The 24,645-nt window shown below is 40.5% G+C and overlaps 1 protein-coding gene across 7 annotated transcripts in view; it reads right to left on the bottom strand.

Moving 5' to 3' along the window:
- ALMS1 (ALMS1 centrosome and basal body associated protein) overlaps positions 1 to 24,645 on the bottom strand; it is a 68,035-nt gene that overhangs the window by 11,835 nt on the left and 31,555 nt on the right. For 2 of the 7 annotated variants that reach the window (XM_068679523.1, XM_068679525.1), the window contains exons 7-14: positions 21,869 to 23,431; positions 21,069 to 21,199; positions 13,123 to 14,863; positions 12,035 to 12,160; positions 10,354 to 10,524; positions 5,446 to 6,665; positions 2,019 to 2,133; positions 702 to 956 (exon numbers count right to left, since the gene is read on the bottom strand). In XM_068679523.1, the coding sequence (XP_068535624.1) occupies positions 702 to 956; positions 2,019 to 2,133; positions 5,446 to 6,665; positions 10,354 to 10,524; positions 12,035 to 12,160; positions 13,123 to 14,863; positions 21,069 to 21,199; positions 21,869 to 23,431 (5,322 nt within the window). The remainder of the gene's footprint in view (positions 1 to 701; positions 957 to 2,018; positions 2,134 to 5,445; positions 6,666 to 10,353; positions 10,525 to 12,034; positions 12,161 to 13,122; positions 14,864 to 21,068; positions 21,200 to 21,868; positions 23,432 to 24,645) is intronic. The other 5 variants (XM_068679527.1, XM_068679524.1, XM_068679526.1 and 2 more) reach the window with 5 other exon arrangements.

Here is a 24,645-nt window from a genome sequence, read left to right as displayed (position 1 = left end):
TAATGGGGTTTGAATACATCAGCTAGTATTCTGAGCAGATATTCTAAATTTTCTAAATAAAAACGGTATGAGAGAGAGTGATTTGTCCCTACAACAACAATGATGACTAAGGAAAATATTTTTAAACATTTAATCGTGACACTGTGAAGGCTGTCAGGAAATTAAAAAAAAAAAAAAATAATCAAGAAACTACTCCATCAGTCCAAAAATGCAACTCTAGCTGAAAGAAGGAAACAAGTCTAGCTCTTCTGGTACCAAATTCTTCTCCTAAGTACTCCGGGGAAAGAAAAGAAAAAAAAAAAAACTTGTTCTTTGAAGCCTTAGTATATGAAGCAGTAATTACAACTTAATAGGGTCAAGTTACTCAGAACTTAGCAGAATCTTTTATACCTTGAAAATGAAACCACATACCTATGAGATTCCTACCTAATCCCCTGCCTTATTCATTGCCTCCTATTTGCTACCTTTATTGGAAAGGCTGCATCTAATGGCTTGATTGAAAATGCATCATAGAGCAGTATAAAGCTCATTTGCCATAGTGAGTATTTTTGTTTAAAATTTACTGATTAAAAACAATGTAAGAACTGACTAGACTAGTGTCAGAGACTACTGCATTCCAGTTAATCCTCCTCATAAGTTTTGGTGGTTGCTGTTGAGACGCAGAGCTTTTCTGCTCTGCAGAAAGTGTATTTTGGACTGACCTTGTGGTAAATGCAGTCTGCTCCTTTTTGTCCTTTTCTCCATGAAAAAATTGCCTGGCTGTCCCTTCTGCTTACCCTTGCTTCCTGCTGCCTGATGATCTGTGACCATACCAGCTGACTCTCCAAAAATACCATCGACACAATGCCAGGGTTTCCGTGGTCGTTGAGTTGGCTGGCTGGGCCTTGGTGTAGGAAAAGTCACACCAACATCCCGGGTGTTTTTCTTAGTTGCACTGTTCACAATCTCCAAGTCTCCTGTAGATCAAAACAATGCAGTAACACCTTATTCTAGAGCATCTGGAAGTACTTCAACATCAGCACCTGTAACATGCATAGTTCAGGGGGTGACCCTCAATTTTTATTCTGGAGTTGAAGGGTCACTTTTACCTCATCTTCAAAAAGCAAAATCATTTATACTGCCAATTCAAATTCAAAGCAAATCCAGTTACTTGGGATTGTTACTAAATGATAAATAAATAAGATGAAAGATGTGTAAATCCAGCTCCCCAGGCAAAGCATGGATATTTTTATTTATATGTTATTTATACAAATGTATAAATACATAAAAACGTATATTATGTGTGCATTTTATATATATACATATATATATATGTAATATGTGAATATAAATAATATACAAATACGTATGTATATCGATTATATACTTGTATTAAAAGGGTGTGGGAGTAAAATTGAACCACTGCTGCACATGAAAAAAGCGGTAATAAATAAATTATGTGTCTGATGACGGAAACAAAAGCCACTATTCAATCTTATGGTAGGAACTTGGCATTTAAATGAAAGTAATGGAGGAACTGGAAACTGCCACCGGAAAAAACTGAATGCAGAACTGCACCAGATCAGGATGAGCTTGTGTTTTAAATAGAACATAACATCCAAAATATTACCAAGAGGAATATGAAACGCTGCAGTCACAGGCCTTCTGAAATAGTACGTGCCCACAAAATACATTCTGTGAGTAACAGATGTCTTACAGAGAAAACAAGATATAAAAAAAAAAAATCATCAGTCTACCTTTACGATTGAAATGAATCAGAAGTTTAGGTTAATAAGACTTACTAGCAAGTGAGAAATTTGGCTAGTACTCAAGCAGGCCAAGAAAGGCAATGAAATGGGTCATTTTAATTAGACCAGAACATCTTTCTCTGAAAGCACTTGAAGTGAATTTGGAGAATGCTGCATATACATACCTGTAACCAGAAAGGTACAACAGACACTGGAAAATGGGATAAAAGATCAAAGAGATAAAAGGCAGAAGCAAAACATGAAAGACAAGCTTGGAAGCTGAGAGCTCACCTGCTTGGACACCTTTGTTTAACATCCGTGTTCGTCGCTTGTTACTGAGAGCTGAGCTTGGCCCCCAGGAACTGCTGCTTGAAGAAGTTGAATCCAACGAAACACGGATTGCCTTCTGGAGGGGGAGAAAAAACAACAGAAATTCTTAAAAACCTAACTGAAATGAAAAGGAAGAGGGATTTAAACAGCAAGAAAGTCATCCCTATTTGCAGTACCTTGACTCTAATGTTATTTAGATGTTTAAGAGCCTGCTCAGTGTCACCTATTGCTGTGCCACACAACAGTCAGCCTTGGTTTTATAGCCTTTATAGCAATGCACTCACTTGGAGCACCCTGTTCTAGTAAGAGTGCCTGGTTTCTGTAAGAGCAGATTCTGCACGGTGCTGAGCATCCTCCTGTTCACCTGTCCGAAGCTCATGGGACAGCATGGCCTGTTGAGACAACTCTTCCAAAACCCCTCTGCAGCACCAAGATCATTTGTTTCTGCTTTGGGAAGAGGGAGAAAATACATCTGGACCGAATCCTATTTTCCTACCCTCTCAACCAAAAGCCTTTAGAGGTGGCTGGTGTTCTTTCAAGACAATTTGTCCCTCCAGCAACAACGTCTTGCTCTTTCGAGTGAATTCACAGCAAACTCCAGATCTGCAACGCTGGCACGAAAGAGCAAAATCTCCAAGTACAAGAAGTTCTCTCACCCTTGGGATCCTCACTACAAAAAGTTCTCCAGGTGGAGAAAATTCAACTCCAAAGGAAGAGGCAAGGTGGTAAGAGCACAGCTTAGGCAAAACAATACTTTCAACATCAACAGGCACACAAACAGGAGCTCCAGCCACAAAGAGAACAAGCAGCACGACTGCCATAGAATTATTTTAATACATTATAACTTTACATATGATAAATTTTAAGTGTAATGCATCTAGTCCATGAGCTTTTTGGTTATAGAAAGCACAGGGAATGGCAGTGCTTTATTAAGAGCAGGTCAGTGGCAGTGCTTCCCTGGGCTTCAAACCCAGCAGCGTGGCACAGCCCAGCCTCTGCAACCCTGCTCAATTTCATTTTTTAATTATGAAGCAGATTTTGTTTGGGTTTTTGCTTGATCATAGCAATTAGTATTCTATTAGCAACTCATAACGCTAGCCACAATGGAAATGAACAAAGGCTTTTTATTACCTTCTGATTGATCCACTGCTACCACCACTTCAATGCAAAACAATTTCATTTCCACATTTAAAGGAGGCAATTTTTTTATTCTCGTGCACACCAGGAAGAGCTGTTTTTTAGTTTCACAAAACCATTACAGCTCTGACACAGTGCACTAGGCAGCTGTAGTAGGTGTGTTATCTTCTTTCAGAGAGCAGAAGCAAATGTAAATATGGGCTGCTCAGCAAAAGGAAAGATGGGATGAAGTAGGGAAAAAAAAACAAAAAAACAAGATAATCCATTTGCATGCACATGCAGAAATAAATACAGGCAGAGATTTGGTACTGAATATCGACACGCAGATTCCTATTTGGACCAGAAAACTCAGCACAGTGCCTTCAAAGCCCTTCAAGCAGTTAAATAGCACAACCTTTAGTTTTGTACCTGCTACCAGATGGCAGCTTTAAGAGTGCTTTAGGAATAACAAACTGGAATAGATGAAAACCTTCTGGGATGGGTTCAGCGTCTATAAATAAAATAGGCTGCAATCAAGTTTTCTGGAAGCAGAGCTGACAATAGGCTCTCAAAAAAAAAAAAAAACAACACTGAGCTACAAAGCACAGCGCTTGTCTGCAAGATTTGTACAGTAGTCTCCTTAGGAGTAGAGCTCCTGCTATAAATAAACAGCAGTTTCTGAACCACAGAAATTTGCAACTAGAAAAAAGATCTTGATTTCTGTTCCGCCAAGCATCACGGAAATCATCAACATTTGGATTTTACAGTGAAGTTAACGTTCTGCCATTAATTTTCTCTCATCCTTACTTGCGGCAGGTCAAGCACCTCTTTATGTGTTGGTTATACACACAGCACATCATCAGATAAAGGTTACCGCTTTCTAAGAGCCATATGGGTTCAGTGCAACACCAAGCACTGAGAACAGTAAGCCTTTATTCCCACCTAAGTATTACTGGAATCTGTTATCTCATAGGCGATTGTCAAAGTCAAGTAGACCAGAGGTTGTTTTTAAGGTCTAAATAGACATTGAAGGATCAGCCTTACAAAAGAATATGGACAAAATCATCATGCCCCATTCCTGGCAGTGCCCAAGGCCAGGCTGGATGGGGTTTTGAGCAACCTGGGCTGGTGGGAGGCATCCTTGCCCATGGCAGGGGGCTGGAATTAGATGATCCTTATGGTCCTTCCCAACCCAAACTCTTCTGGGATTCTATTTCTTCCAAACACTACAACCACGGCACAGCATGTGTTGGATCCTAATTCCATATTTAGACAGTCAGTGTGGTGATTAATGGTCTTAATGTTGCAAAGTTTGACTGTTTTATTTCATAATATTAATAAATCTATTTTAAAACAATTCTTAGCCTTGAAAGTCTTTCTTCCCAGACTTGCATTCAGTAACTTGACAGAAAAATTTAGTTGGTTGTATTAAGAAAAAATAACTTGTTTCTCTAAAATCCATTACTAACAATAGCAACATCACTTTCTTCCACTAAAAAGAAGAGAGAAATATTTCCTATTTGTTCCTGTACTTTTCAGCATTAGTGTATATGACAGAACCCCAGAGCTCTCATTTCTTTCCATAATCATCAAGCCCATACCATGGCCCCCTTTCAGGAAATTGATTTTCATTTCTCCTGCAGGAGGCCATTTACAAATTCAACTGAAGTCATCAGAACGATTCTTTCAGCCTCAAAACAGCTTTGCTCCAGGAGTTTTTGTCTAGAGCTCTCAGGCCAAATGCTTTCTTTTTATATGCCTAAACTGCCAAAGACAGAAACTTACAACCAGCCAGCACTCAGATGTTGATTAAATTCCAACATTTAAAATAGACAAACAATAATAAAATTCATATAAATCCTTTGATTTTTTTTTTTTATTAAACTGAATTTATTGTTGCCCAGATATATTTAGGTAGCAATGTGCAGTCAAAAGCTGCAACCTGAGCTTTCTACCAGGACTGCAAAAAGCACAGAACCTGCAGGTAACTAGAAATAAGATAGAGCAGCATCTTGTTTCCCAAGACTACCTCCAAGGCAAATAAAGAAAGAGGGGAAAAAAATATAGGAACATGAAGAAAGGAAGCAGGATGGATGTTTTAAGGTATTCTGAGCTCCTCCTTACTGCTGAAGAAGCAAAAGAGAGTGTTTTGCTTTTGAGGTATCAAAGATAGAAGCCTACCACTGCGAGTTTTGAGCGATTCTCCAAGTAACAACAGACTTTATCGCTGTACAGCAGTTTAAGAGTGCCTGTAAAAATTAGCTAAAATTACCTTTTGGTCTAATTGACCACGTACCTGGGTCTCTTTCCGTTTCCTGTGTTTCTCAGCAGTAACCTTGGGATATTCTACGCCCACTGCTCTGCTGCTTCCCTTGTCCCACTTCTCAGAGCGACTCTTCTGGTGGTTGATGGTGCAATAAAGCTGGGAAAGTCGTGGTGACACCTGCACTCTTTCATGCCCAAAAGCCCTGATGAGCCTGGCGGTGTCGATGGTGGAAATGGAACTGCTCACCTCAGTCTGAGTAACAGTTTCCAGCTCTGTTTGGGTTACCCCATCTGATTCAGAGATGGTGGAACTGATGGTGGTGCAGTGATCTTTACTAAGCCTGCTCTCCGAGGAAGTGTCACTAGAAGTTTCCAAGTACTGCTGGTGCTCCAAAATTTTATGCATGTGGCAAATCGTTTTCTCTCCTGACCTACTTTTCCTAAGCTCAACAAAGCTGTTTTCATCGTGGTTGATAAATGGCCTTTCTTCAACACATGCTGCATGAGGCTCCGAGGTACTTTCAGACGTGCTCTTTTCTGGCAGCCTCACTTTCTTCTGCTCCCTTATCTTATATTTTCTTTCCAAAACATTCTTTCCTGATCTTGCTGGTATTAGCGTGTGTTTAATGGGATTCTGAAGGACCCTGGCCAATCGATCGAGGCGCTCAACGAGGGAGAGCTCACCGTTACCCCTAAAATCATGGTGCTGGTATCTCTTCTGGCGCTCCAGAAACTTAACCCAGAGGTCATCCAAGCTACAGGTGGAGTGGGTTCTCTGCCTCAGCGGCAGGTCTTTCTCCACATTCTCATGAAGACAAGTTGTTTGGCTAAATGCTAAAGGATAACTTTTAGCTGCCTTTTGTTCTGAGTCTCTTCTGCCGTGTTGAGGCAGCTCCTTTCTAGGCATTTCACTCTCCGGAGACGTACCAACGTTTAGATCCTCGTTCTTGCTGTAATCTGCTTCTGCAGCGAGTGGGAAGAACTCGTTTTCACCATCGTTCTTATGACGGGCAGAGAAAACACGTTTATGGCGATGTGCATTCTTCCAGTTCTGGAGGACAGCACTTGAGGCAGGTCTAGCACATCCAACACCCGAACCATCCTCTGAGGGCTCACTGTTCGACTGGAAGGAGCTCTCACGCATGGACATGGGATGATGAAGGTAGAACTGGGCAGACTTGAAGACCGAGTGAGTGGTTTTCACAGACTTTAAATGATCCGTGTGTTCTGCAACAGAAGAAAAACTTTTTTTTTTGTTCATTGACATGGAAGCAAATAAAAACCAGCATATTTGAAACAGGGTGATTTTCAGCTCACCTTTCCCATTCCCAATTCACAACTCACTTAGGAATGAAGTTTTAGCATTATTAAAAGTACATAAATAGTATTTTCTATCATTTGCAACATGGAACCCAGGAGAATGCTGAATCCATCTGAATCTGAAGGAGGAATCTAGATACGTCGCAAGTAATAGAGATCAAAATTTGGACAAATTTATATTATTGGAAAACTTACATTTATGGAAACTCACGACACGAAGCCACAGCTCGTTTTGCCTTTCAGACAAATGCCCAGGGAGTAGAAACATCCCCCTAGGGCTATGCCTGAATATTACCTCGTAACTCAGAGGAGCACTATATACAAGACAACCAATACCACCTTCTGTACAGCTCCTGGAAACATTTCTGATAGCACACCAAGACCTAGCTCTGATATTTATTCAAGCTCAAATCACACATTTTAGCTCAAAGTAGCAGTGAAATCCCCCAAGAATATGCTACTACCTGCAATTACAGAGCACTACGTGCAGGAATACAACTACTAACTCATTGGTAATAGACACACATTAAGTATGCACGCAGCACATACTAGCAGAAAAATACTTCAAAGACAACTTTAAAGCCATTTTGATATAAAAAAAAATACAGTTTAAATAAAAATGTTTCATTTTATGTTCTTTGTACAATGGACTGAGTTATATGCTCATATAGTCAATGACCCATAAAGGAAGAAAGCAGGAACTACAGATCCTAGTGCCAGGACTTCTCAAGTCCTCAAACACTCAAATTAGTTTTCCCTAGCTTTTCAACATTCTCCCCCAAAACGTTTTGTTGTTTTAAATTTCTCATTTCTTTCCTTCTGCGATGGTAACAAAAACATAGAACTGTTAAGTCCTTTTTTTTTTTTTTTTGTTAACAGCAGCAAATCTTGCTTTTCAGCAAAAGGGATATTAAGTCCCACAACCAAGCCTCTCCCCACCCCACGGAGGAAAAACCTACCTGCCTCATCATGAAACACAGGCTGGGGATTTATAAAACCTCAATTCCACATGGGAAGTAGTGATGCAAGACAAGTACAGAAAGAGTTATGATAAAATTACGTCATTTTATCCTGTTAACACAGGCTTCGTAAATCTGACTTTCATTCAGTAACTTGTTTCTTCCCTTCCCTGTCTCATCACAGAAATATTTCAGTGTCATGTTCAGACCAGGAACAGCACCCCCAGTCTCACTAACTCTGAAATGAGAGGAATTTGTGTTTGCATACAAGGTCAACTTTTTCTCTTCCTAGGTAGGAACATTCCTCCACATCCTCCTGACTAACAGGCTTGGGAATACTATGCAGAATTTTTATTACTTCTCTATTTTACAAAAAAAAGTTACCAACAAGACAGAAGGAATGCAAACAGACAAAAACAAAAATAAGTTTATATAGAGAAATTTTTTTAAAAAAATAAATACATAACTTGCATAATTTTAAGCTCTAGACAAGCTCTGTGGGTAATCTTTTATTAGGCCTGCTAAAAATACAGTTGAAAGAGTCAGAGAAGGTTTTAAGCATGCAAGTTCTCCTTCAGAAAGCTTGCTTATTAAGCTTTCAACTGTACTGTTTTAACAAAAGATTATTTCTACTCTGTTCTTTTCCTGCCTGTGTCTTTAGGCCGTCACTGCTACAAAAAAAAATACCTTTAGATAATTTTATATTAACAGTTGTGCTCCCCTTTCATTTTTATCCAGGCTATTCAGACAGACAGCATAAATGGTTCTCTGCTCCAGCGCAGCATTTTGTTTCTTATTGCAGATTCTTGTTTGGAAAGCTCACTTCTATATACTCAGTCTTTCTTCACTTCTAACACTGTGACCCAAGATTCAACTTCTGGTTTGAGTTACCCCCAGCAAGAAAAAGAACTTCTTTAAAAAAAAAAAAAAAAGTCTTATTCCTCTTTTTTGTATCCTTGCATTTTAAAAGTGTTCAGAGAATTATTTCCTCTGTTCAAATAGATAGGTTAAGAGAATGTTGTCTTTGTTGCTCTAATTCAACTATTGATCCTATGCACCTTCATCAAAAAAACAAACACAAAATAATGGCATTAAGCGTCTTACAGAAAGATTTTAAATTATCTTCTGGAAATATCAATAATGTAATCTCCATTCTGAAGAAAAAAAGCTGCACTTCAAAAGAAAATCCCTTCTAAATGGAAGAACTGAAGTCACCAGGAGGAATCACTGTTGATACATCAGCACAGCTCTAAGGGGTGACCTTAACCCAGGCAGATTGAGCACTCTGCTTAAAACAACAAAAATAATCATACTGAAGTATGATTATTTAATGGAATTTAATAATGCATTTAATGGAATGCGTTCCAAAAACATATTCCATTAAACACCTTCATATGGTGAGTTTATATGGTATTAGGAAAAATAAATGGGTTCCCTAAAATACCATATGGGACTCTGCCTATGAGAGGAGGAACCCTCTCATTCAGCATCCTTTATGCTGTTCACGTGGTTCTGGTCCCACCCAACATTAATATCCATAGTTACATTACCTTCTTGCAATTTGCTCGTTCTGTTTAACTTAGCACATGTTGCAAGAACTGTACTCTGTGATAAACACCTCCCCTGATGAATTCGGAGCTGAAATGGCAACCACGCCACCATTTTCTGTTTGCTGTTGCTTCTGCCCAGGAACAAGATGCAATTCCCAAACTGAACAAAAATCCTCATCCCTCCTCAGACTTGAGGAAGTTTATCAGACACTTAAAATGGCAGCATGAGGTTTGTACAAAAGGACTAATTAAAAGTCCATCAGGACTAATTTTAGCTACTACCATGAGATACGGTGCAAAGCCATTGGATAGCTCAGCATCGTTTCATTTTGTTGGCATTCCAACAATGCAAGATTGCCTTAAAGTCGGCTGCTACAGTATAAACCCTGACCTGCATCCCTCGGGAACACCATCCAAGAAGGCTAATGAAGGAGAGGAAGGAAGACATTGGTCAAATCAAATTAAAACTCAGTTAAAGACCAGCATTACAGAGATACATTGGTATCCTGTGATGTCATGTAAAGTATCTGTGGGAAGGAAGAAATCTATCCCATATGCTGAGCCATCCCATGTGCTTTTCTATTAAAAAGAAAATATTTTTTTGATATTTTAAAAAAATATTAAAATAAAAAATATTTTCTGAGAATTTCTATTATTTTCTGCGTTTGCATCCTTTCCGTACTTAGAGAAAGCTTTGCACTTCACAAACTTAACAAAGTGCCTTAAAAAAAATAAAATTAATCTTACAAAGGCCCTGATAAGCACTGCAGCCACTGGAATCCTAGCAAATAGAAACGTCCATGTTTCACAGTGCTAGGTTAAAGGCTGGACCAGATGATCTTAGAGGTCTTTTCCAACCTAAATGATTCTATGATTCTATGTATTTGAGCAATCAGGGAGAAGCAGAGAGACGGAGAACAGAAAAAACGAATCAGATTTAGCATCTTCAAGGAGACTATCAGCAGTAGCATAAGACCAAACACAATGGATCCTAAATCCCAGTTCTTTTGTTGTGATTTCATTCATGTGTGTTAAAATACATACAAAAAATAAATAAAAATAAAAAAATACCACCACATTAACTACCTGGGGCAGCCTCCACGGGTATCATTTGTTCTTCAGCCCAGGCTAGCTTGGGCTTCGTTCTCTTACTGTAGCTTCCTTCTTTATGCTTGATAGCCGTGCTGTCTGGAGGATTATCATCTCTTAAACCAAGCACATTTGTTGGAAACCTTGAGGGAAGAGCATCATTTGATCCTGCAGAAAGAAAGGGCAGTAATTACGAGCAAAAGGTGAAAACACAAAGAAGAGATACAGAAATTTCACAACAAAAATGTCTGAAAGAAAGCCTATTATCAGTCTCAGTACCAGCACATTCAGAAAGCAGCAATCATGATCCCTAGAGAGCAGATCCAATGACTAATAGGCAGCAGGCACTGCAGGATTGTTTTCCACAAACTTTGGTGACAACGTTCTTCCGTGAGACACAGATAACCTTACCTCTTCTGCTAATGAGCAGCAAAGAACACAAGAAAATTAGCATTAGACAAGTCTGCTAGGAAGCCAGACACAGGACTTCAGACTCCCTCCGATTCAAATTAAATTCCGCACATTTTCTCTGACTGATGCAAATGCCTATTTTCTGAGCTCAGAATAGCCATGGAGAACAGCTAGGAGGCAAGAGTAGGTCTGTATAACCTCTGAACAGGAATTCAAGACAACAGGAGCACAGTTCTTGGTATTGTATCGCTGCGTCCTAATGGTAGAAACCTAAAATGGCCCCTAACTGATTTATCATCACATCTGTTTCTCTCATTCTGACCATACTACAAGAGGCAGACTGGAAAAAGGGAATGAGCAGGGACACACAAATAATCACAAGCACAGCTTGGGGCTGCAGTGACAAACCTGTGCATTTACTGTCACCGCTGTACCACCCTGCTCCCCTGGGGCACATCTGATGGGAACTGGACATCTTTATAACATTAATTCTGCCTACAAATAGCTTTGGATGTCAAAAAGCTCTGGCTGAAACATGAAAATAAGACCTATATAGCTTAAGTGATGTGTTCTTTAAACATAGAACTAAAAGAAAACAAGATGATGATTAATCCTAGATCATCCTTTTCTCTACTAAACAATAAGTGTGTTTTACTGAGAGATAGGTGGATGGGAGGTGAGAGGTTAGCTTGTATTTTAATCCAGAGTTACAAATTGCAATGTTTATAGAAAGTTTCTATACTGGAATCCCCTAAAATGGAGGAAAGACATTTAATACTGAGAAAGCTATTATCAGAAATGCATGTGGCATTTCCTGGTATTTCAGAATGCACACACAACAAATTAAAAAAAAAAATGAAAGAGAGAGAGAGAAAGAAAATACAGAAAGAAAGAAAGAAACTATAAGGAAGGAGAACTGGCAGAGATATGAAAGAGCCAAAACTAAACTGTAACTCCCAGAGAAAAGTAAAGAATTATCAAGCTCTAATTCAGCCTTGTTTCTCTTCACTGCTAACAGAATGAGAACATCCTTTTCAGAGGCATTGAAGCCATAACCTTCAGTCAGGACTCAGGTATCTTTGTGTTATAAAGTGGCATGAACGTGAACCAAGACATTTTTCTATTAAAATCAGCACGCTTCCTCTAAACTAGCAGGACAGAAGAGTTCTGAGCTAAACTGAGATAATTCTGCATGCAAAATAGATATATTTTGACCCGGGAACTACAACCACGATCTCACATTGGAAGATCTAAGCCAAATAAGTACCTGAGTGAGAGCTCTTAACGCTCGTTTCTGATCCAACTGGAGAAATTTTGGATCCTGCTCTGAGATAAGGAACATAATACATCCCAGTGCTTCCAGAAGGTTTATACGGCAGCAGTAACGGCTGATCTGCAGGGATGGAAAGCAAAGCAATTGACAGAAATCAGGATTAAATCCTTTAATGCAGCTGAAGATAAAAGTAACAAATTAGGATGCAAGCAGACAGAAGGTGGTCGTTGCAGTAAATCTGGAGAAACAGCATATTCTTTAGGAAAACAAATTGCAATTATTAAGTATCTAATGAATACCTACCCACGGGTTGGAAGACTGACTGTCAATTAAATAGAAAAGATAGCTTACTTGCCAATGCTTTTCCTCAAAGATCAATATTAAATTATTAAATTTGTGACTAGGGTGACAAACGCTGGCTTAAAAAATAAAAACACAACTCGTATATCCACAGAGCCTCCATTGACCCACGGTTAATGAAATCATTTACAATGAGCATCGATACCTGTCTCTTGAGTCAATAAACACAGGGTGCTGTTACAACAGAACACACACAAATGTCTGGACCAAAACGTTAGCTGCCTTCTAACAGAGAAGGGACCAGCTGATCAAATAGCTGGCATATTTTGCACTCCGATGCCACGAAGCAATCTGTTCTCAACTATACTATTTTAAACACCTTGACAATAGAGATACAAAGTCCAGAGCACAGGAAAATAGCACAAACACTACATTTTTTGGGTACGGTTTTTCTAGTATAAAACATCAGTGTGTGAAACCACACTGCAACATCCATATTCCTCTGTTAAGCTTTAAAAAGCCCCGCACGTTCTCTTTTATTCTACATTTCATTCTAAAATAGCGATGGGCACATTTTTCTCTTAGCTCCCTACCAACAAAACTGTAAATCCCCAGTGTAGGGGTTCGTTTCGTATGACCTGTAAATATCAGTATTAGAATTATCTCAAGGTTTTTACTTTCACAAAAAGCTGGGGTTCTGTTTTTGGTTTCACTACCCATAAATACCTCAAACTTGAACAGATGGAAGACTACACAGGCATATAAGACACTGATTTGCTCACCACCCTGCCTCAGGAAAGAGGAAATTTTGTTAAGAGCTGAAGTTGTGTTTGGGGGAAATTTACGTGTTTTCTGGAGAGACGACTGATGGGTAATATTTTCGCCGTCTTGTGAATTAACATAAATTTCTGCTGAAAAGGTTGTTTTTTCAGGACTTTCTGTTGTTATCTGGGTGGTGGCATCAGAGGTACTTTTCCCAGTTTCTGCAGGAACTACGGAGTTGCAGATGTTCTTCAGGTCACATCCCCCTGAACCCACAGCCTGAAGACTCTCACTGCCTTGCGGGGGCAGCTCGTGGGCTGCTGTACTCGGAACAGAAGAAAGCAGCAGGCAGCGATCTGCTGAAGACACTGGCATGGGGAAAGATGAACCTCTCTGATCTTCTGGAATAAGGGCAGCAGTTGGTAACTCCGAAACAGCTTCTAATAAAGCTCGTGGAGTTTTTAAAGGCACTGGTAGGGTATTGACTTCAGGTTTATCCCCCAATCTCATCTCATTTGCAGCATCCAAGCCCCTGTGCAGCTCTGAGTTATGACATTTTGGGGAAAGAGTTATGTGGACACAAGACAGCGCTTTCTTAATTGGCGACGGAGACACGGATATGGTGGATAAAACCTCATCTGGAGGTGAATGGCGAGACGCACCGGTTTGCTCTCCTTTCTGAACGAGAGGCACTGCATCAGAAGGACGTTGCTCTTCTTCCAACAGCTTAACGTGGCCCTTCAGCAAGTCAGTTTGTACGGCTGGACGGGAACCCTCTAAGCTCTCACACACCTGGACGTGGCCAGGAGGGCTGCTCTCCTCCTGCTGCTCAGAGGTTACAGCAGGGGGTTCACAAAGCCCACTCGTACCTTGGCTGAATCTTGCAGCAGAGTCTAGCCCCAGGCTTCTGGCACCACGCCTGCCCAATTCAGTCACATCTTCAGACAGAATGTCAGGCTTTTTTGCACTAAGGGTCTGTCTCTCAGCAGCACGGATGCCTACAGAATCCTGCTCTGACAAACAGTCTGCTCCTCGATAAGCTCCAGCTCTGTCGCTGCCAGCAGAGACATGATGAAAGCTGGCTCTGTCAGCAGCAAATGCCATCTCATTAGACTGTGAGCCAGAGAGAACTGGACTTGAAGGAGGACAAGCCTCAGATCTTTCCCAGTGTTGCTTGCCATGGCTCTGTTCCTCAGCACTAGCACAACCAACCTCCAAAGGCATTAACCCATCGAGAACATCTCCATCAAGACTGCCACCGAGTGCCATGGAAGTCAGAGGGGTAGAGAAACGTTTTCGGGATGAAAAGGTGATGGAGGTAATTTGCTTAGACATCTCTTCGGAACACTTGGGAAAAGACAGCTTCTTCTGAGCTGGCAAATGGACTTCTGCCTGCACATCAGAAGCAGCTGCAGACCTCAGCACACATCTGTCCCGTTCCTTCTGCACTGGTGAGTGAAGCCCAACGATGCCAGCAGAATGACTGCTTGCAACTGGCTGATGTTGGCTGCAGACAGGCGTTTGAACAGCACTCGGAGATTTAAAGGGTGTATCCTTCAGAAGGCAACGATCAGGAGGATTAGCTCTGCATAAAGGCACGACTTGTTGTAAGCTCGACTCTAAAAGCTCCTTAGTCCTGGAGGCTTGTGTTTGGCTGTCAGCATGACATCTTTTGTCACTCAAAGCTTTGAAATAGTCCACGTCCTGTTCCTGATTACGGCCATAGCCAGAAGCAGCTTCCAAACTGCAACTCCGTGCACCCTGAAAAACACAGAAGAATTGATACAGGTTACGTGGATGGCTTTTTGTCCTCACCAACATCAGGATTTCAGAATTCAGAGAAAGAGCAGCGCTATCAGTAATCAAGAGTCTGTAATTATAAATGAGCACACGCTTTCCTTGGAACTCATCTTTTTATGAAACTAATTAAAAATTGGTTTTATTTTAAGTGCTAGCAAATTAGCTAACAGCTTTATTCTTGTTTACCAGTGAGTGATGTTGAGAAGTATTTGCAACTTAATTATCCTAACTAATAGAGTTAGAACCTTTTAGTTTTGTAAGCTACAAAGTTGTATTGCAGATGTCGCCTCTGATGCTTGTTATAACATCAAAAAATTCTACCTTTTTGAGTTTTTATGATTTTTTTTTCATACACAGTTGAACACCTACCATACTTACCTACTTCAAAACGTACTAGGAAAAATTACTACCCTTTGAATGCATATTTGTTCGCTAAGTTCAAAGTGATTTAGACACACACACCACTATAACTTCGGGATTTCAGTGCTATTTTAATCGTTAAAAAGATAACCAGTTAGATACGCAATCACAGAAGCACCTAGGTTAAAGAGACCACTGGAGGTCTCCAGTCTGATCTGCTCAAAGCAGAATAAATTCAACATCCCAACAGGTTCCTGAGGGACTTATCAAATTTCACAGATTTCCAAGGATGGAGATTGGATCAGTTTTAACTACCTTTAAGTTCCTGATGAAAGGCGTCCCTCCATGGCTCCATGGAAAACAAACCACAATGCAAAGCCCCCCACGTTAATTTCCAGTTACAAGTGCTCAAGCCTTAACCAAGTACACGATGTTCAATGCTGGCAGCCACCAAAAAATCAGTTATAGCAACTAAAAATAGTTTTGTTTGGAGCAGAGTCCAATCTCCACGTTGTGACATTTTAAGGTTACAGGGATGCTCTGCAATCTGACATTTTGCTATGTCATAACTATCACAACATAAAGTAGAACTTTTATATTAAAGGTTTTCCCTCACACTTAAATTGTTTGACTCTAGCATTCATGAAGTATAACTAAAGTGAAAGGAACTCAGTGACAAAACAAGAAGAAATGTTCTTTAAAAACAGAGATGCTCTTTAAAAAGCATGAGAAAATATTTAATTAGAAAAGCTTTCATTTTCCATAATTGATATTTTTGTTTTCCTCTAAAATAAGCATGCCAACTTCCCAGAGAAGAGCTACAATAAATCTTTTTACGGTCACCACCCACTGCTGACAGTAATTAAAATATGACTGGAAACAATCAGACCTTTCATTTACTCTTTAAGGCAAATGATAACTTGTAAAAACTTCCTAATTTTCAGGTGCAGATCGTTTTCATTCTCCCATCAAAACAGACACATTTGCCACAAATATATTTTTTTTTCTCCCCTCTTTTGGAAAGCTGCTGAAACTGCTGGATACTGCAAACAGCATAAGGAAATCCTAGCAACAGGTAAGGCACTAATCCAGCCAAAACCAAGGATGCCTGCTGTCAGTTGCCCTTGTTCATAAATTTTGGGCTAAATTACGTTTACATCTTTGTCTGAAAGTTGTCCCACATCCATATCACACCCCAGGATCACAGCCACTACATTTAGGACTTGACTATTTGGTTACCCATATTCAGACATCTCTGGCATGTGTTTTACACAATGCTATAAAATTCTGAGTCTTAAGTTATTTGTTTATTATTTATCATGTATTCATCATATGTTATCATTTAAGGAACTGAAACTAATAACTAACTTTTTTTTTCCGTTTTTCTTGCCCTGTTTTACTAACCTCCAGTTTTACTAATCTCCTGCCTTCATTGCTTCATATTGTCCTGTACCTCGAGGTCCACTGCCACCATCCAAACAGCTCCACCATCAGCAATTAACAGCAAATTATAGTAAGTAAATAAAATTAAAGCAACATAGGCTATAGCCCAACAGCAGAATCAGTCAAAAAACCTGCACCCTACTCGTTATGTAGTCTCCTCCTCAGATGGTGTTGCCTTTCAGCACCTGTTAACGAGGCAGAAAACTGACACAGCAATTAATGGGACAATTCCCAGGGTGTGCTCCTCAGTTACAGCCTCTGCTTTCTAAGGAACCTGTGCTGTCTTCTGGCATCTCAAAATGAAACCTGAGTTCTCTACACCTTTTGCAGACAAATCATTAAACATACCACACAGAGCAAGAAGGGAGAAAGGGATCTGCAAGTGTACTTGCCAAACAACACAAAATAGCCGTGTCTAAATACATCAGTGAAGTCTGAATATGCTTTTAATTCTCATTACAAAGCACAGCCACTAACAAGGAACATTCAGCATCTGCAGGGACTTAGAGATCAACCAGGTGGACAAATAAAATGTGATCCTCCCTCTGCAGCAGGACCTTTGTTTCTAAGGCTTTTCTCGTTACAGCAGCAGCCCCAAAATGCTGGCAGCTCATCCCTGCAGCAACTTACCTGACTGGCGTTAAGAAGGCAGTTTGGAAGAAAAGAAATGCAAGGACCCCGAGATCACACTACAAGCGTGTGAATAAAACACCACGCTCCCAGATGCACGTGGAAAACCTGTTCATCTAAGAGCACAAAGATAAATTCTTGCAAGTATAACTGAGAAAAACTTAGGTTACCATTCACAGAAGTGTTTTTTTTCCTGCTCACCTGATCTGCTAACTGCTCAGCTGCACAGAGGGCACCTTCAGTTAAGGGCAGTAACAAAACAAAGGAAACACTGGTTTTTACAAACAGCTGCAGCAATCCCAGAGTGACTTTTTATCCACAGAGATTCGTCTCCCTTAATTAGGTTTGAAGTAAACCTGGTATCATACTCGTATTCCCCCCTCCTGACGCAAAATACCAACCCACGTTTCACACGCCATGCTAGACAGCAGCTCCCTCTTCCATTATCCCAGCCCATCTCTTTCTGACGGATTGGTTTAGCGTCAGGGGCAATATCGTGGTTAGCTGGGAACAGCAAGACAAGACAAACAGTTTCATCAGCATCCAAAATTGACATCAAAATCCCTGGAGTGCAGTAGCGCATCTGAAAGGCTAGGATTACTCTCCCAAAGCAGTACTTTTCTGTGGCCTTACCTATTTTAAGGAAGTGCATTACTTTATTTGAGTCCCTGGATTTCCTGTGGCTGTGAGGGATGATAAAGGGGTGTAGAAGTGTGCAAGGACACGGGGCAGTTCTGTACCAGCACAGGGCTGCTCCTGAGCCCATCTCTTCCCTGAGCCATGCACCGGTTCAACCGCCTGAATGCATCAACTCCTACTAAAAGCAAGCACAGAAGTTGCTATAAACTCATCTTCCCAAGCCTTTCACATGTTTTATTGTGCTTGTTATGTGTCATCTTTCCAAAAAAGATCTGTACGGCATATGATCCACAAGAGAATGCAGTGCAAATTTATAGCTACAACTCCGTGAACTTCCTGAAAAAAGCAAGTAAGAACAAGGAGTGGAAAAATACAGTATATAGTGGAAGAACACAGAATGCAAAGGGAGAACACTCTTAGGTAAATCAAGGGATAGCTACGTGGCATCCCCATGAATATAGGTGGAGTAATAAGATCCTAAATTTACGTGGGAAAAATCATGGGGTTAGTATGCTGAAATTCACTTACGTCTAACAGCATCTCAGAACCCCTCAGACCAAACGAGGGGGCACAGAAAGAAATAAACATATGCAGAAGGCACAGGCAGAAGGTTAAATTTGAAAGACAATACGTGTGGAGCAGAACAGCACCTGCAAGTCTTCAGATTTTCCCATCTGGCTACAGATACAGAAATTATACAGACACTTACCCTAAGTGTCACGAGTCTTACCTCCATACAACCTAAAATTTAACATTTCTTAGGCCCCTTCACATAACATTCACAGTGAATAAATCCAATAAATCACTCTCCTAAAGAAGCTCGATGTCCTGCACCTCCCCCTCTCTTGAAGGGCCAGCTAAGACCCTTAGCAAGAGTCGACTGGAAATGGAGTCAGTATGAAATTTAGGAAATAAGCTGTATTCTAGAAGTCCCATGTCTGCCATCTATCCCCAAACAGCCTGCCAAGATTTAGTGTTTATAACCACATGAGTAGAGGATTTCTCACCTTGTGTGCAATGGAAGAGCTATAAAATGGACAGGAGGATGCCACCAATAAAGTGCACAGAAAACAGATGCACAGGGCAGGGTTTGGCAGTTTTACGGAAGAGAAAGCAAAGAAAACAATTCAGATTGAGTTAGTCATGAGGGTTGCTTGCTATTAGAAATGCATCTTCAAAATTAAATGTCATTTTTATATAGAGTGCTCCTTTCTGGGGGCAGTATTCAGCTGAGCACTTCAATGCACGTTTGAAGCCTGTTCGTCTGCGTATGTCCCAAGCACCTCCTTAAAACACTCTGCTCAACTGGAACTTGAGAAACCCTTATGCTTTTTCTTTTTTAGAGCATCTGTTATTTAACACATCACAAATGACAAACAGCAATCGATCAGACGTTATCCCAAAGGTAAAACAGAACAATACTCAGATGATCCCTGAGAAAAACGCTCCCAAGCTGTCCTGCTCTTTCCTTGCATTTTCTTTTTTGCAGACAAGCTTCACATCTTTCCTGCTACAAACAATAAAATATCACAGCGGTACATTTCTTGAGCTTTCACCTATAAAAAATGAGAGGCAGCATATAAACTTTCTAAAAAAGAGTATTTGTCATAAGCCTGCATAGAAGGACTAAATAAAAATGACGATCTGATGAAAGAATTGTTTGCATGAGTGCTAGGAACAGTCTGCCATTCATAGTCTTTAAAGTTTAGGAGAAGGAAAATATCTTTTCATAGTCATTTTTCTGTTCTTTTTGAGTCAACACATTGCCAGCTTCACTCTGTAAATTCAGGAGGTATTTTACAGAATGGTTTCCATTAAATTTATAGTAGATTATTTTGTCAGCAATAAAACTGGCTGCATTTTTTTCAGTTAAATAGTTTTATTTTCAACAATCTGGATTTTTCAGTGACATTGTTTTCCTTGGAGGGAAACGAACATTTATCTCAAGTGTAACAAAAAAGAAAAAAAAGCATCTACCTTCATTCTGCAAATTCAAAACTACTTTTGATCTCCAATTAAAGCTATTGTGCAGTAAAAAATGCTTCCAAAATCAAAGCAGAAAGTGTTGTAGTTAAGCCAAAAGTAATTTCTTGGAGTCTTGGCTTACAATTATTTTTTTTTTGTTATTCTACATTGGAACAAAACAATTGATAGCCAACACTAAGTCTCATAAAGGTAGAACTATTTAGTTCCATTAGGGACAAAGCTGTGGCCTAACAAGAACCAAAAAAAATAAAATAAAATAAATAAAAGCATGCAGAGCCTCTAGTTTTTGATGAGCAGACCGAAGCAGACATTTGTGTTGTTGTTGTTTTAATTATTATTTTTATTTTAAAAGTGGGAAGAGCCTCTTGTCTCAAATTCCAGAAATAAAGTTGTTGAATTTATTTTCCTTTTTTTTTTTTTTTTTAGGCTCAAAGATTACATCAATACCTGAGTAACTGAAGTTTCGTCTGATGCTTTTTTGAAGCTGATGTCTCTATTACCAACACTGCTCTTGCCAAAAAAACTACAAACGCAAATACGGGCTACACATGAATCATACTCTCCCCCTTACCCTAAACTACTGTTTTTCCTGGCATGCAGTCAGTTTGCAGAGAAAAAAAAAAACACACACTCAGAAGACATCACTAAAGCTAAAGACATTTGTCCCATCCTTGGAAGCGTTCAAGACCAGGTTGGATGAGGCTTTGAGCAACCTGGTCTAGTGGGAGGCATCCCTACCCATGGCAGAGGGTTGGAATTGTGTGATGTTTAAGGTCCCTTCCAACCCAAACCATTCTGTGATTCTACGGTTGTCTGGAACACCAGTTTAAGCATCTTCAGTTATGTATTAGCACTGCCCCTAAGATATCCAACTATCAGCTGAGAAAAAGAAAAAATAGGAAAAAAAAACAGGATGTGCTACAGCTGGTCCTGACTAAGCCATGCCCAAAGAAGAAACAAGCTTATCCACTAAATGAAGTTCTCATTAGTCTGCAAACCTCTCCCTGCTTATCCACCAGTCTTCAAAAACATCAGAGAAATAATTCATCACTGTATGCTGGAAGGGAAGACACACAAAATCTCCAGAGCAGCTGTTTCTCTTTCATACCTTGGCTAGTCCAGATTTCTTGGCACTCAGAAGCAGCTCTGCCTTTATCTCCTCTATTCTTTGGCGGTCCTCTTCATTCAAGTCTGACACAGACTCCTGAGATCGGCTGGCCAGCTTTAGCTTCACCCATGCTACACAAAAAGGACATAAAACAGAATGATGATTACTTCTCTTTTTTGCTCATCATTTAAAGCAACAGTTTTATAATTTAAAATCCTAACTATGCTATGCATTTCTAACTATCACAAAGGAAATGAAGAAGATTAGTATCAAATACAGTGGTTTGAATATAAGAAACACACTCCTGGACAGACTGACCAGGAATATGATTCAAAACGGACCTTTTGAGTATTTGTTTGGAAAAATGGATCCAGAACCAACTGCCTGGTTCTGACATCTTTACAGCCTCAGGCTCAAGCCAACACTCTTACACAATCCCTTCCCAATTATTTAAAGTAGCACATTTCTAATAGCTATGTGGACAAAACCACAAGAAAAGTTTAGGCAAAAGAAGTGTCCAAATCAGTAAGTACAATTCTATCATCCTACGTAAGAGGACAAGGCATTGAACATTAAGCCTTGTCCCATTAAAGCTTACCAGAAGCAACATAATGTGACGTGATATCAGCAACATGATGTCAGATGTGGCATGAACCTTTAAAACCAGTGGAAAAGACTCAGACAAACTCAGAGGTCCCTCTATGCCCATATCTCTTCATTTCAAATAAACATATACCTACATTAAAGGTTTGCCATTCTGATATAACACTTGCTACAACACAGCTGAGCTATTTCATTACCTCGTGCTTTCCTCTCCTCTTCATCCATGCTCAGAACTTGTGTCGAGTGTATTGCAGGCGATCCACTTCTCAGCAAGCTTTTGACACGGGCTGCCAGCGAGTCTCCACTGCTACTGCCATCGCTCTCTTGCACGCCTCCTGCCTTGCTTCCAGCTACATTCGCTTTCGACAACACGCTCTGGAAGCCTCCTTGGACATCAGTGATGCTGCCTAGAGGCTCTGAAGGAGGATTCCTCAGCAGGCTTTTGACATGGGCAGCAAGCGAATCTCCACTGCTACTGCCATCGCTCTCTTGCATGCCTCCTGCCTTGCTTCCAGCTGCGCTGGCTTTTGACAACGTGCTCTGGAAGCCTCCTGCGACATCAGTGATGCTGTTTAGAGGCACTGAAGACGGATTCCTCAGCAGACTTTTGACACGGGCAGCAAGCGAATCTCCACTGCTACTGCCATCGCTCTCTTGCATGCCTCCTGCCTTGCTTCCAGCTACACTGGCTTTAGACAAGAAGCTCTGGAAGCTTCCTGGAACATTGGCAGCACTGCCGAGAGGCTCAGATGAAGAAGGATTCCCCAGCTCTGAAGTTCTTTCAGTGCTGAGTTTGCTACTTGCATTGCTTTGTGCAACAGCCACAACACCAGGTTGATTTCTGTCTGTAGTTACGCTGCTACAGCCTTCTGGCTCAGACCTTCCTACAGACTTCCCCATCCTAAACTCTTTGGTCATTTCCTTTATCATCTCTTCACTGCTACGCAAATTGACATCAGAAGAGCTTCCCCATCTTAAATTGCCTTTGTGGGAATCCAGAGGCTTTATTAACAATCCCTCTTCTTGCATGCTTCTTTGGGTCATAGTCTCACCTTGTGACGGTATCTTCTGAAACCAAAGGACGCTGTCTTTCTCCAACGCAGAATCTTTGGGGCCATCCTCCTTTTTAATCAGCGCTGGGGAAGACTCGCCAGTTTCTCTAGAAGAGGCACTGGAAAGGACAGGGTCACACCAGCTTCCAGCTATAACCTCTGCCTCTGCCAAAAGCTTACGTATTTCTTGCAGTGCACCAGATCCAATCTGAGAATCACTTTCCTGACCCTTACCTCTCTCACTACCTGTACTCGATGTTTGTGAACCTCTCTCAACTTCCATTTCACCTTTCACTCCAGCCAAAGAACTGGCAGTCCATCTCTGTGAGCTGCTACTCACATCTTTCAACTCATTTTTAACGAGCAGATCCTGAACACGTTTTGCAGCCAGCATGGGACTCTCTCTGTCAGAATGGCAGTCAGGTGAAACAGTCTGCAGGTGCTGGTCTGCTTCAGCTACCTTGGAGACAGCTGAATGTTCTGCCTCCTGGTGTGTGGAAAGTGGAGCAGTTATCTCCACTTGGTGGCACGGCATACTGCACGGACTCACGGGTTTGTCTCCAAAAGATCTGGAGAAGTTGGGAGAGAGTTCACTAGGCGACAGGATATCAGAGCCAACCACTGAATTCATTGGTATAGAAATACTGACAGTGGAAGTGCCAGAGTTCGAACTTGTTTGTGTAACTTCAACTGCTGCCAGAAATTCACCTACAAAGAAAGAGAAGGTATTTAAATTTGGGGCTTCAGGAAACAGCCATATCAGTAAAGACTACTTTTTTCTTATACTAGAAGGACTAATTCTTCCCTTCTTGTACAGGAAGAGAAGAATTACAAATATTGGAAGACGTTCGGGAAAAGTTTTTAGAATGAGACTTGGACTAACAACTCCATGAGAATTATCTACTGGAAGAAATCCGTTAAAACATTTTGGATAAATATCAAAGGAGCTACAGAAACTGACTTAAATAACTTGCATTTAAATAAATGGTTATTGTACATTTTAAATAATTGTTCTTAGATAAGCGACATAGTGGTGACTCTACGTTCAAATGAATCCTTAGATCATAAAAGCATCCCTGCAAGAAACAAGAGTGCTGCGGGACTGTATTTCCAAAATACTACAGATAAGCTGGTTTCCCACTAATGGTTGGAAAAGTCCAAAAGCAGACGGGATGCACATTTGGCATTACATTCAGCATTTGGATATGTAATGCCTAATTGCTTTACAGAAATGAACTGAAATGTAAATAGTGTTCTTAAATCCACACTGGGAGGTACACACAACTGCGAAAAGCCAGCTCCCTAGCATGCCTACCAACAGGAAATTTAGAATCATAGAATATCCCGATTTGGAAAGGACCCACAAGGATCATCGAGTCCATTTTGTTGGTTTCAAACACAGTTTTGTTTCATGTCCCAACCACTGACATTTTCAAGTACCCTTAGCCCAGACAACATTGCCCCCGTACCTATTGCCAAGTGTTTCAGTTGCCAAGCATCCCATAATGTTTACAGAAAGAAAAAAAGAGAAAATAAGCAAGCCCAACAGGCTTAAGAAAAAGATGCATTTAATCTCTTCGGATCAGAAACGCAGGTCAGCACAAGGCACTTGAAAACTCTCAGATATTCCAAGGGTCAGGCAGGTACTAGTGAAGAGGCTGCAGATCTGCTCTTCCCCACTGAGTACAAGATGCAAATGCCAAAAGAGTATGAGCTAAGGAAAATACCCACTTTAACATTTAAATGAGATACTACATGGGAATGCCACTGAAGGACCTCTTAACCCAAACTGAACATGCTGTTTTTCATATAGAAATGAGTCAACACTTATTAAGGTCATCATCCATACATTTTTTATGTTGAGATAGGCTGATTCATGAACCGATCAGGTCAGTTTTAAAGTGTGTATGAATTTTGTCACC

The sequence above is a fragment of the Anas acuta genome, chromosome 4 (assembly GCF_963932015.1).
Source record: "Anas acuta chromosome 4, bAnaAcu1.1, whole genome shotgun sequence".
Lineage (NCBI taxonomy): Eukaryota > Metazoa > Chordata > Aves > Anseriformes > Anatidae > Anas > Anas acuta.
The sequence above is the reverse complement of the archived record's forward strand: the minus strand, read 5'-3'. Positions and strand labels throughout refer to the sequence as shown.